The sequence below is a fragment of the Pieris napi genome, chromosome 8 (assembly GCF_905475465.1).
Source record: "Pieris napi chromosome 8, ilPieNapi1.2, whole genome shotgun sequence".
Classification (NCBI taxonomy): Eukaryota; Metazoa; Arthropoda; class Insecta; order Lepidoptera; family Pieridae; genus Pieris; species Pieris napi.
In genome coordinates this window covers 3,906,477-3,921,161 of record NC_062241.1, presented here as the reverse complement: position 1 = coordinate 3,921,161, position 14,685 = coordinate 3,906,477, and the positions used below count along the sequence as shown (strand labels likewise).

At 33.6% G+C, this 14,685-nt stretch overlaps 1 protein-coding gene and 1 long non-coding RNA gene across 2 annotated transcripts; both read right to left on the bottom strand.

Annotated features, from left to right (window-relative positions):
* Positions 1–3,204: 3,204 nt before the first annotated feature.
* Positions 3,205–7,716, bottom strand: LOC125051886 (adenosine 3'-phospho 5'-phosphosulfate transporter 1). The gene is made up of 8 exons (XM_047652499.1): positions 7,514–7,716; positions 6,946–7,056; positions 6,666–6,769; positions 6,213–6,397; positions 5,750–5,974; positions 4,884–5,034; positions 4,015–4,343; positions 3,205–3,384 (listed from the first exon to the last, which is right to left on the bottom strand). Exons 1-8 carry the CDS (start codon positions 7,534–7,536, stop codon positions 3,238–3,240), a joined length of 1,275 nt encoding a protein of 424 aa, XP_047508455.1. The 5' UTR covers positions 7,537–7,716; the 3' UTR covers positions 3,205–3,237.
* Positions 7,717–11,710: 3,994 nt separating this feature from the next.
* LOC125051820 lies at positions 11,711–12,534 on the bottom strand. The gene is made up of 2 exons (XR_007117356.1): positions 12,377–12,534; positions 11,711–12,047 (listed from the first exon to the last, which is right to left on the bottom strand). It is a non-coding gene; the product is annotated as an uncharacterized LOC125051820 (long non-coding RNA).
* Between the last annotated feature and the right edge of the window lie 2,151 nt (positions 12,535–14,685).

The window sequence follows — 14,685 nt, the reverse complement described above, 5'->3', positions numbered from 1 at the left end:
TTTGCCCCCCACAGATAACTCAAAGGATTCAACATAATACCTATCATATAGGCCGGTTATCGAAAGCTGGCGCGTTCACAGTACTCACACAAATGTAATTTCACTATACAGTATGTTTAAAATATGACTTTTTTGCCAAACTATATATTTTAGTCTACTCTGGTTTTAGTAAGGTTGGGTGGGTTGTAAATAAATAAAAATGTGTCAAATACATATAAATATTATGTGCTTACGAGGGTGGATCCAAAAGTTCTAAGCTCGACCAAGAACGTATAAGAGTAGTTTGTGTAAATAATTTTTCATTTTTCGACATAAGCTCCATCTAGCTCAACAACACTTCACTTTTACTTCACTAACTATTCTTTCAATACTCCTCTTAGAAACCCCAGTAGCATCTGATGTCAAATTAAATATAACATTTTTTTTAAGATGTTTAAAATAATTAAAAACATTGTGCACCATTTCACGAGATTGCCCTGGTATTGTTTGAAAAGAGATCAACATGTATAAAATAATAATAATATCAAACGGTAAAGATCAACATAAACAGTAGCAAAAGAAAAACAATAACTGTCTCTTTTATACTCATAAGCTTGACCGAGCGCGAGAGAGACGGACAGTCTTTTCATGATGTCTTTGTGATTGTATTTCAGTTTGACATCACGTCTCGCGCTTATTCACAGACACTACACAAGCACAAAGTGTAAATGTGTTGAAGCCGCCAGATTTAGATAACATACCTATACCTGTGCTTAACAAGAAACGGCTTTAATACTGAAATATTTAAATGTAGAAAATATAATTTTCATATATTTACTTAGATTTTTACCTATTTTTCAATAACAAAACAGATTCAGTTGTACCAATATATGATGGAACTATTTATATTCAGGAATAGGATTTAATAAAACAATAAAACCATTTGTGCATTGTATATTAATACCTTTTACACAACCATTTATCTACAAATAGTAGGTGTATATCTAAGTAGTATAAACCCACACAAACAACTATTATTCTAGTTTTCAACATCTGATGTTGTACATAAAATTAATTCTAGGACTCACACAGTACCCCTTATACAAATATTCGAAATATCTCAACATCACTTGCTACGATAACTTCGGTAATGGCAAGCCATGAGTTCAAGCATAATACGTCGCCTTTAAAAGTTTGTATGAAAAATCTTTAAAAAAAAAACGAGTAACGTGTTTCATACAAACATTTGATAAAGACGGTTGAAACATATACTTGGACACTCATGGTAGAGCCACTGTGTTAAATACGCGTCGGGCTTTAGACCAAAATCAAAAGTAAAGCTATATATATACATCAGTATTTTTTATAGGACTACCAACATTGGTTTTTATTTAAATTGGGCATTAATAGCCTATTTAACTAAACAAATGCAATAGTTTATGGTCGAAACTAGTATTTGCGACCGAAGTTTAGCTAAGTTTATATATTATAGTACCTATACTTCGAGTATTTACGTGACCAATTTTTTTTTATAATTAATGGTTCTAGAAAATTTTCTTTAATAACAATAAGGTCTTTCGACAATTATAATATCATTGTGGAATAATACTAACACTTCATTTGAAGATTATTGAAGTATTTGATATCACAAAAAATAAATATAATAACCAAGTATCGATTAAATCGTTGAAAAATTATAGTTTAAAATTATATATTAAGGGTCTGTTTCACAATGTATCGATAAAGTATCAAATAGCTATGCAACACATAAATTATTTGGAAATTGTGCTATTTGACATTCATCGGACTCATAACTTATGATGGACTTTATGTAACGAATAGCGCTATCTGACAGTCGTGAAACGCAACAATAGTGTTTATCCTACCAATAAGTAGTAAATGGCTAATTTGGAACTTATGTAGAACTTATACGTAATGTACGTGTGTGTGAAACAGACCCTAAGTCATTTGTCAAAAGGGAAAATTGGTTTCATAATTATATTTAACGGATAAATAAGTGAGTTTATAGTGGAAATGTTAAACTTATAGTTCCGATAATTATTGATATTTTATATAAATTACACAGAAAGTAGTATATATAAATATTTTGTATAACCGTTTTTATGTTTCAGTTTGACATGCTTAAATAAAATCGAGATATGCCCGACTAGACCAAATTTAACTTATAGTTTCCGACATAGCGGGAATACGAGTATTTTATTGATGTTTTATCCAAAATCCAGAGACAATTTCAACTGACGTTTTACTTCTGTAGTAACTGTCATTATCAATTTCACAGATTCAGAGACAAATTGCGAACTGTCAAATAAATGTGCGAAGTGAATTGTTTGCTTAATATCTGTACCACGAGATTGTTGATTGATTGGAATATACTCAAAAGTAAAAAGAGTTTGCATTTTTACTTGTGTCTGAACCTTTTTTAACTTAGGGTTTGCCTTGTAAAATTAAATAATAAATTGTGAAGTCATCCTTCAGTTTTCATAAATGAGTAAATAAACATTTTGGTATTTATAATTAGGTTGATATAAATACTATACAACAATATTATTATATAATAGTATTTATAAATTTATTTTTAAAACTACATATATACAAAAGAGTATAATAATAAAGTCTAAGACATTTACTGACAATAATAATACGTATATACGAGTATGTACATACAGACACAATAATGTCCATAAAATATATTTTACATAGTTAAATAAAATACTTTTTATTCGAGTCGATGTTTGAGTATCGCACTGGGATTGGTATTAATGTTATGTTAATTTGTATTGCGTAAAACAGTAGACAGGATGACAAGATGGCGGACGCTATCATGTCCAAAGATTCAATCATTATTAATACTGTGTCTCACCCGGTAGTAGCTTTAGCTTACACTATATATCATATAAAAACTTAATACTATTTAAAAACAATATCATGTTTTGTGACCTTATCTCCACAAAAAATATGTTATTTAATTACGTTTAGTTACTCGCAGGGTATTATCTAATAGGGAACATTATTTCGGATACATTTATAATGAACACATTTCTATTTTCACATTAGTATTAATATATATAATATATTATAATAGATAACAATAGTTTTCATAAATTAACTTTTGCATATACACAAACACCATTATTATTTAGAGGCCAATCCATACTTACAGAGGGACGTTAATGCGTATATCAACGTATACATACGTCCTATACGTATACGTCCTATACGTATACGTACGCGTACATCCTAGACGGGTTTGTGCGTGTGTTTGCGTGCTCTTCGCCTGCAATGTATACGTATGAAGACAGCAACAAACACTACTAGAACTCCACCAGCACCCGCCAATGATACGGGGTGACCGTACACCGCACACGATATTAGTATCGACACCGCCTGAAAATAATTTAAAAAAATAATTTTTCTTCACTTGTTTTCAATTATATTCACTTATATATATATTATTGGACAATTCACATCAATTGACCTAGTCCCATGCTAAGCTGGTGAATCTTGTGTTATGGGTACTAGGCAACGGATATACATACATATTATAGATAGATAGACATATAAATACATATTTAAACACCCAAGACCTAATTACAACAGCAAATGCTCATCACATCGATGTTTATCTCAGGGGATCGAACCCGGGACCCATGGATTCGCAGTCAGCGGTACTAACCACTAGACCAATGAGCCTTGCAGAAGAATTATAAGGCTACAATACTTCTACATGATACTTCAACACCGCTTATGGTATGTATAAAACATCGTTATTTTTATTACTTGGCAAATAATTCAGAAATCGTAGAAGGTTTAAGAGAAATATTTGATATTTTCATTAGATTTAACTATGTTATTTAACTGTGTTATATTAATGGTTAGCTTAGGCAAGTAGTTAATACTGAGGTTTCTCCGGAAATCGAACTCAAGAGCCACCCGGTTATATAACAAAGGTTTACAACTAAGCCGTGGGTTAATAACAAAATACCTAAAATGAGTACTTAATACTTATAAACAAACCTGTCTTAGCGTCATGACGATGGTAAAGACGACAGCACCGAAACGGGCTATCGTCCGATATATCAACACTTGGCCCAACGCCGAACTGGCTGAGAGCAACAAGCAATCCACTACAAACATCGGATGCCGTAGCAGCGTGAGCGTAGCCGGGCGTAGCGGGGCGGAAGCAGCGGCGAGAGCGCACGAACAAAGTGTAACAGCACACATCATTTGTAGCGGTTTGAGCGTGTAGCGTTGAAATAGAGCGGCCTGCCATGACGAGGTGAAACTGTCACATGCCATGTATAATGCTAGAAGGCAAACTCCCGAGACACCCATGGCTGCTGATGCTGGAATAAATGGTATTAAAGATCTGAATAAAAAAAATATTACACAGTTTTCATACGTTTCGGGTGCTACAGCAAAAAATAACCCACACATATTTTCCGATTTTTTCATAAATGATTCCTTTTGTAAAACGATACGATGTGGGGCGGGGATTGAATTACGCGTTATTGTTAATATTATTATTGACTTTCCAGTACTTCACACGACATAATGGTAACTTTTAGGTATAAAAAGTCACTAGGTGGTCGCGGAACGTTTTACTATACTTCGGTACAGTACCTGGGTACAGAAAAACGTTACGGCGCGTTACGTGGGGGGGGGGGTCAATAATCTCCAAAAATTGCGTGACGTAATACTTGAACGCTCCCTTAGAGGATCTTTTCTTAAATCCTAAGGAAATATATGTATATTTTAAAAAATGTTACAAATTATTGGACATAGCAAAATACACCTTAATACAAAGCAATAAGCCTTGCTATTAATAGTCACGGCTAGAGTGTGAATGTACTTCTAATAAGTTAATTAACAAACCACTTTCTTACCATGTGTGTTTTCATGTGTACTGAACAGGAACAACGCCATTCCAGCGGAGATTAGAAGAGCTGTAAGATATTCGTAGGTCTGATAGTGGGCACGGGAAACTATTTTCCCCATCACCATAACTGGGATCACTTTACATGATTTTGACAGCACCTGTTACACACACCCAAAATATTATTATTTTTTTTCATATAAAAATCATGTGACCCAATAATTCGAAATACCGTTTAGATCGTGACGACTATACAATTATTATCTTTTGTTGTTTTCTTATCTTTTAATATTACGTACTTTATGTATAATACAATATAGATATGATTTACTAGATGATTTTTTTTTGTTTTATGCTATTGGAGGTTGAAAAGGACAAAAATTATTACAGAATGGCAACCACAAGATGGAAAAATGAAAAGTGATATAGAAATAGATGGGCAGACGATATAAAGAGAATAAGAGGCACAACTTGGACAAGAAGAGCTAACATTAGAATGGAAGAATGGAAGCAGCTGGAAGAGGCCTATGTATCACAGCACACGCTGGTCACCAAAACCGGCACATCTGATGTATAAGATTAAGTTAGCTTATGTAACTTAAACAAGTGGTTTACATATTATACTAGGGTGTCAACAATAATGGCTAAATAATAATAACATGCATGAAAGGCATTTTTATTCACACCAAAAAATTATTGGCTAAATGTCAAAAGTCAAAAATCATTTATTCATATTGGTAACAATGACACTCATGAATTTCAAAAAAGAGCAATACATTTAATGCTTCAATATAATACATACATACTTTAGGTATATTGTATATATAAAGTTTACTTTATTTTGAGATTAAAGCAATATATAATAATAATATTTACCTGTGTAGGAAAACTGACATACTTTAGCGCCTCGTACTGACACCACGCACTGACTATGTTTGTGAGCGAGCAATATGAAAACTTATACAATGGTGCTGCGAATACTGGTTCGCCAGTCCAACGCAAACGACCAAAGGCCAATGCAAATGCTGACACTCGATTTATCAGCACCAAGAATTGGGAATCGTTAAAACGGGACACAGACCCATCCTTCCAAACGTATTCCTGACAAAAAAATATAAAGTCGGACATTTCTGTATTCAGTTCCACTAACATATTAGTACTGATAAAGAGGAAACTTGGTCATACATAAATATACTCAAATTATAATCTATGATCAAGAACATTAAAAGCATTATTTTACTTTCAATGTTTATTTGCCAATTTTAAAATAGCATTTACTTTTCCGTATTTTTTTTTTAATATCAATAAAATATTACTTAAAACTAAGAGATTTATTTACCTGTGTCATAATCTTTTCCTGTAAGAGACCCCAGATGAGGTAGGAACCCATAAGGCCGCTGAAACAGATTATCATCTCCAGTACCTCCCTCTTCTCATCCTCCTTTGGTTTTATTGTGTCTGGGATTCGCTCATTTTGTTCTGCATACAATGTGTGAAGTGCTCGAGATACCCAGGTACTGTTTGCTAAATTATTTAAAAAATATTAATAAGACACTAATTGGATTTAATTAATTTGGAACAAAAAATCTATTCTACTAGTATTTTGTTTACATTAATTTATTATAGGATGATAACTACTCATACATTTTCTGCTTAACTTTAGTGTAAACATAATATTCACTATCAGTAGATAAAAATTCTAAATATTTATTTTTTCTTTTAAATAGCATACTTCTATTTTTTATTGGCCATTTAAATATATACTAAAATTAGATAACAGGAAGTCACTTACATATTTTTTCAAAATAGTTGATTTTCTGAAGATACTTATATAGCAAAAAAGCCGGTAATAACACCGTTGAGTAGCCTACACAGTTTAACAATAAGCGGAAGACCCTGAAAATATTAACCAAATTACTATTCACCCGTAAACTTATGTTATACTTTGTTTTGAACACATGATCTGATATGTAATAGCTCTATCACTATAATACAGAAGGCAAAAGATATTAAATTATGTATTCATAACATTTATAACAAGCAAACTAATTATGTATATAAAAACTACTTACCAAGAGTATTCTGACTGTGCAAGAATACCATTATGTTCATATAAACCCAGGAGCTGATGGTAGAGCTGCCCTAACAGCCAAATTACAGCTATGGAGCATGATAACACCAACCTGAGCATATTTTCAATAAAGTAGATATTTATAAAACAACAACAGTATTTAATAAGTGCTAAATTTAAATGACAGGTAATAATGTATGCTTTAATTTATAATTTATGAGTTTAGCACACTGTACTGAAAAGAATATGAATTCTAACTGGAAATGCAATAGTGTGGCCAACTGTATGTTTATAATAGATATAAAATTTATAAATTATTCTGACAGCAGCAATGTTTGGCCTTGGTTTGTTAAATAATGATAAAACTAAGTTACATAAACACTATTTAATATTAATAATAAGTGCTGACATTAGAATTGTGTATAACTCAAATATCGCTGTACAATAGAGTTTGTGAGTCAATGACCTAATAAAAAAATAAATAATTTAGAATGCATCTATACATTTATGCAGTTAGAAAATAGAAACTAGAATATCGGTATAATGTACTTAAATTTGAAAAATCTTACCCTATTTGAATTTTCGACCTCATTTTGTATTTATATTAAGTCCATTCGTATATTTTTATATAACAATTAACTACATTATTTCATGTATTAAGTGCCGATTATTGTAAGCCTCTTTTTACTAAAAATATTTATTCCTCAGTCTGGTCAACAGCTCAGTTTACCAAGCCGTCAGGCGCCAAGTAAAATCACATGATTGTGTCAGTTTCAAATCATTAATCAAGTAGTCATACTAGTCAATGTCAATCTTTAAGTTCTATGGTAGGTAAAACGAGAAAAAGTTTCACTTGAAACTGGCATAAATTTTTTTAGTTGAAACTGGCATAAAGTTAAAACTATTGCAATTAAAATATAAAAAAACGAGAAAAAGGAAGACAACACTCATGGTATTAAGCCACGTTCATTGATTTGTCTTATTTTTTTATGTAAAATGTCTTTTAAAATGTATGTTTTAGAATACACGTACGTGCACGATATTACCTATACAAAAAGTAGTCAATTTTATGACTTCATTCTATAGTTTAAAAATTAAAGCCAGGACGACCACGACATCTTACCCAGTGGCGTAGCTACCAAGGGGCTAGGCGGGGCAGTGCCCCGGGGCCCTCAAGCTCAGGGGGCCCTCGAATCCTCACCAGAAATCTCGATCATTCTGAACTTTTGAAAATTTCCCCCATTTTCAAAATAAATATGACAGGTTGCAACCCCACTTTAATCAAGACATTAATTTGAGAGAAATTCAAAAGTTATGCCTAGGAAATTCCCTTAAATTCTTTCTGTAGGTTGGCAGTGTTATCAATTTGACGGATAGTGATATGTGCATTTTATTATTCATCGATGTGCGTTTTATTGTGAATTCGAGTTAAGATTTAAGATAAGGTTTTAAGGGTAAAAAACGGTTTATCTCGATTTCCGGCAAAACTACAAGTCCTATCGAAGAAAGTTAAATGGCAAAGTTGGAGGTAATAAAAAGATCTAAAACTTTTGTATTCACACATTTTTCACATAACCTCAAAATTTATGTGAAAAATTCAAAAAACCAAGTTTTTGGTTTTTAATTTTTATCTTTTACAAAAATATTTTTTTTTTAACGAAATTTGGTGAAAACTTACCTTTCTATGTCCCAAATACGCTGTAATTTATTTGATTAAAAATATTTATTTGTTCACCTTATTTTGAATTAATATCGAAAAAACACCCTAATTTTAAATCGAAAATTCTGACGTCAAAATTTCAGCTTTTTTCAAAAAAGTTGGTGTGATTTCAGTTCATTGAAATCTCTACTTTCCTATGGTAAAAAAATATATATGTATATATTACCATAGTAAATCTTCTCAGAAAACGCAAAAAATCGTATGCAGTAACGCCCAGACCTGTCATCCCCTTCCTTACTTCTCTATGAATCTTCTTTAAATTATAATCAGATGCCTATTTATTACTATTTTAAGATAACTTATATATACCTGAGTGACCTAAAAAAAAATTTAGCCTTTAGATGGGCTTCAGATCGACCGTAATTTATTTTTCCTTTCATTTTGATCATATTCCCCTGCTTTTCTAATGGGTTTCATCCTACTGTAATTTTTATAATATTGATGTCCGTTAAAGTCAATTAATCGTGTCAAATCTAAAGATTTCGGCTATAGCTCATTGTATAAGTTATAACGCGAATTAGATAGCAATAGAAAACAAAGCCGCATCAAGCCTGGATTTAAACGCAGTCATTGTAGTCCATTGAAAAGTTACATTTGGGGTTGCGTTTTTTAGAGGACGCAATTTTATTTATGGAACATGTAGGGGGGGTCAATACAAGCTTAACTCCAAGTTTGTGGGGTTGGCGTGCTTGTCCCCCGGCCGCCATCTTGGATAAAGGGGTCCAAAAACCATGTTTTTGGCTATATCTCCTGAACTATCCATCGTACATAAAACTTGCAAAGACACATTTTGTAGCAAATCGCTGTGTCTACGATTATGTCCATGTAACTTTTTATCATAAATCCAAAATTCAAAAAGTTATAAATAAAAAAGTGATAGCTAGCTACCATTCTAATAACTGATTGATAATATAATTATGTCGAAGATTACCATATCAGCAAGTTGTCTGTGGAATAGGCCTACTAGGAATACCAATAAGTAAAATTGTAGGAATAAAAAAAAAATAAAAAAAAATATATTTGGAAAATTTGTTTAAAATAAACGAGAGATCTTAAAAGTAAGGTAAAACTGCTGTTTTGATCGGCTTGTCATGAGCATTGACGCACCTAGTCAACTTTAGAAATAGAAAATATTTTCACTTTTTTTACTTATAACTTTTTAAATTTTGGATTTATGATAAAAAGTTACATAAACATAATTGTAGGCACAGCGATTTGCTACAAAATGTGTCCATACAAGTTAAATGTAGGATGGATAGTTTAGGAGATATAGCCAAAAACGTGGTTTTTGGACCCCTTTTTCCAAGATGGCGGCCGTGGGACAAGGGTGGCGACCCCACAAACTTGGTTTTAGCTTTACACTGACCCCCCCTACACATCAAAAAAATAAAATTGCGTCCTCTAAAAAACGCAAGGTTAGGCCTAAAAAATGTAACATTTCAATGGACTATTGATACTTTTGCGAAAACTAAAGCTAGTTTTTTTTTAATATATGTAATTGTTATTTACGTCAGTTGGTAGGCCCGACCTTTATATAATAAACCCTTGAATCTTCTCTATTTCATTTTATTCGCCACACCTACACCAAGTATTAATTGTAATTTATGTTGTTGCTGTTTAATATTTTTATTACCTGACCTGCACAAAAAAGAGCATAAGTAGCTTAGCATTTTTAAAGTATTTGTATATTTCATATTTTTATTTGATAAAACCTAATCAGTTTACATAGCAGTGGGGCCCCATTTTTTAAATTGCCCCAGGGCCCTTGGTCACCTAGCTACGCCACTGATCTTACCGCGGCCAAAAAAAGCGGGTTCTTAGAGCGGATTGCTTTTTCGCATCATTATCGTATCAAAAGCTGCGGCGGTACTCTGTAACTCCCAATAGTGATAACGATTAACAGAACTAACAGAAGTAAGTTGTAATAACAGAGTATCGCCCTGCAGGCCTTTGAGACGATCACGTGACGCGGTAAAGTAATTACTACAACCTCGCGTTCTATGCGTATTCAAAATACCAGTAAAACACTTATTTTTTAATTCGTCGACACTCAAGTGAATCACTTCATGATACAAATTTTAACTAGTAATTTATTGTCTATAATGGGACTGACGGACCTGTTAGTTTTATTTAAAATTATACCTGTGTTGTTTTTATATACGTAAAGGTTGACAATAGTTCGACAGAAATCAAAATAATTTTGTAGCTTTTTACAAATTATATAAAAATAACTTTTTAAAATATAAATAAAAATTATATATTTATACTTTTCTTCGAATGGAAAACATACAGCGGTTCATGCATGAAAACTCCGAAGATGTGGTGTGATGATATAGCGATGTTCCTTTTGGAATTTTTAGCCGCTCTCTGTGCGGTAGCAGTGTGTGGACCTTGTTTTCTAGCGTGTGCACGAAGGCTTATACTCGGTGATGAACTGTTAAGGTCAGGAGGGACAATCATCCATGAAGCCGAAGTGATGGGCTGTGATGAACCAGCTTGCCCCTATTACAAGAAGAATGTGAAGTACCTTATGGTTCCTGCTATGAAGCGAAGACAATACAATTCACCAGCTCGTCCTTGCTCTTAAGTCTCTGTATGTTATGTTATTATTCATTCATTGGTAGATTTTTTTTAAATAAATATTTATTTATTGTGTGCGCTTTATTCGGATTATGAATATTTTATACATTTACCTACGGCTATTAAAGAGGGGCGGAGAGTTTATTGCCAGTTCTTCTCTTCCGTTCTACACCCGTGATTTGAGAACTGGCAGTAAGGGCCATACCTCACAGAGGTGCATTGGCGATGTGGCCAGCGACGTTACCATGGCTACGTCTGGCGTCCCTGCGTCGCCAAATCGCGTCGCTAATGCATTCTGCCTTGCGATTCTATGTAACTCACTTTTCGAACTCACACAGCGGTTTTAAAATTAGAAGCATTAATTGTATTTATTTTTGACGTTCATAAGTGTTACCTATATGAATAAATGATTTGATTTGTCTTTTTGTTAGAGTGGTTATGTTATTTCATAAAATTAAATAACGTAAAGTTTTTCAGATATTTATTAAGTTTTGATCGTTTCACAAAGTTTAATTGAACATGGGATATTTGACTTATAATAAAACAAACATGTAGGAGAGTGTACCATAGATATGTGATGGGAGTTATCTGAGTAATTTTTAATCATCATAAGGCTGCTGAGCGATCCCTTCATTATCAACGTGAATTTCTGGATCCTTCTTATATTTAGGACTTTCGGAGAGTGAAAAGTTACGAGAACATTTTGTAATTTTCTGTGTAGAAGTGATGGGTCTTTTGTAGCAACTTTCGTTCTCTATATAATGGTTTTCATATCCGAGTGTGTGTCGGTACTTGAAGCTTTTCTGCAAGAAGATGTTAAACAACAGTTATTGTTTGTTAAGGGTTTCCTAAATTATAAATTTGACTGTTCTACCAAGAACCTGCTTTTTGAATTTGCAGGGCTTCTTAAACTTTTATTCCAGAGAATGTAAGGGTGCGTCCACATCTGGCGAATGCGCCACGAATGTGCACTGTGCAGTTGCGTGCATTGCCTTGACTGCACGCGCGCAGCTCGCAAACGGCTCGCAAGCTGCACATTCTCGGCGCATTCGCCAGATGTGGACGTACCCTTACAGTGAACGTTGAATGAGAGCAGAATCGCTAATAATATTCATAGGTAATATAGACTAACCGAACAAATTGCGGCCAGGACGTGTTTCTGCACAAGCAGCAGCAACGCCGTAAGTAGCGCTGCTGCCGCATGCAGAAACGACATCTTCATCTTTAATTTAATTTTTCAAAGGACATATCTTGTGAGAGGAATGTATGAAACTAGGTAATTTTGACACAGTTGTCCAATGACAAACTGCAATCAGTTTTAAACAAAGAGCCTATGTAAGGTTAGGTTTTATAACGTATAATATCAGCCCAGTAGGTATTTCTTATCCGCGCATGCAATTCACTTTCTGTTCCCCTCGAGATTCTTTTCAAAAATGATCAATTAAACAAAATAAAATTCTATTTATTTTGTGTTTGTTTGCTTCCATAGTATCTGTAAATTAGCTCATATAAATTAAATCGGGAGCATGAAATGAAATAGAGAACTATTGCTCCATTTCAATTCTCTCTATTATTCCAAAAGTGTTAGAGAGTATAGTCGCCGTATCAACTCTATTCTTAAGAATGTAATTATCGATCAATAGCATGGGTTTGTTGCTGGAAAATCAACCCTAACCATTCTTCTTGTCTTTACCGACAACATATTAGGGCATAAGGGCTTAGATATTAAAATCCAAAGAGACATTTTACAGACTTCCAGAATTCCTTCGACAATGGAATTAAAGTTAATAAATTAAACAAAAAAAATAATATATTAAAAAATTGACGACTCATTGGTCTAGGGGTTAGTACCCCTGACTGCGAATCCATGGGTCCGGGGTTCGATCCCCGGCTAAGGCGAACATCGATGTGATGAGCATTTGGTGTTGTTCTTAGGTCTTGGGTGTTTAAATATGTATTTATATGTATATCTATCTATAATATGTATGTATATCCGTTGCCTAGTAGTCCATAACACAAGCTTCACCAGCTTAGCATGGGACTAGGTCAATTGGTGTGAATTGTCTTTTAAAAAAAATAAAAAATCCTTTGGTGGTTTGCTGCTCACCTAAGGTAAGCGGTCAAAGCAGTCCAAAAATATTCTTGCACAAATTAAATAACCGAATAAATAGAAAACGTACCCACTACAATGAAATATTGTTAATATTAAGTCAACGTCGAAGTTTAATTGATTGCACTACCCTTAGAAAACTCTGCACCGGCGAGACAACCTTCGCACTCTTCGGTCTTATAAACCACATTCATGCTCCAATCATGCTTCATGTTATAGGTACATATTTTGTATTTACCTATTACGCGTAATAACATCATTACTCACACCCACACATAGAATGTGTAATTCGTATATCACTTACTTTTTCAATGTGTACGTACTTCACTACTTTTTAAATAGACGCGATGTCCAAATCACGAGAGTAAATCGCACGCCACAGTTCAAGTCGCGGAGAAGCCACGAGACATGCTTGCTCTCCGCGGTCATATCGTAATACCGTATAGCTGGGAGATACAAACTCAGCTTCAGCTATGGATTAGTTACATCCCGTTTCTGTGACTGCAAACAAATCTACAGGGACATGAGACACTCATATAAAATTCTATTAATTTGGTCCGAAGACCTGATTTAGTTAACATATCTTAATATGTCTACTTCCATCCTTTTGAGTTGTTGAATGGTCTCAAAATCCACAACAGTCACAATATTCAATATTAATCGGCCATTTATCTGGTTTACACGTACGTTAACCGGTGCATTTAATCTTCAGAACCTGTGTATACCGCAGGGCTCTATAATCAATCAATCGAATTTTAGGTTTCATTGTATTTATACGTAAGTAGTGATTGTATGGCAAGGCGACTATCGACCCTGACGTTGTGAATTCGAACTCGGGCTGGGGACTAATGGACTTTTCTATCTGCGTCATACGATGAAGGAATATATCGTAGGGAAATCAGCTTGTTTAAGAAGGCTGATCACCACTGGACTATAAAGAAAACTGGTTTCAAATCTGAAGCCAATGATCAAGGGTTGTAGCGGCACTTATTTACTTGATAATTTCAAGAGAGTAGCTCCCTAATCTGAATGGTATATTTAAATGTTGGGACACATCGTAGCAATTACATTCCGTAGACTACGTACATTTGTTTTAACCCAAGTTAATTTGGTAAGCTTCTATCGCTATTAAGTTAATGGCTTTTCGTCGTTGAAAATATATATCCACATGGACAATATCATAGCTGTTGAGTAAAAGGGGTTAAGTGAAGTACCTGCTGAGTTATGTTTTAGTCCATTTTTAGGGATCAGATAAGGACATGTCTAATAGTTGGGGTTTTAGCTGATAAAGCTAAGAAATTACTTTCTTGTACGTTACGTGGAGTCCTGTT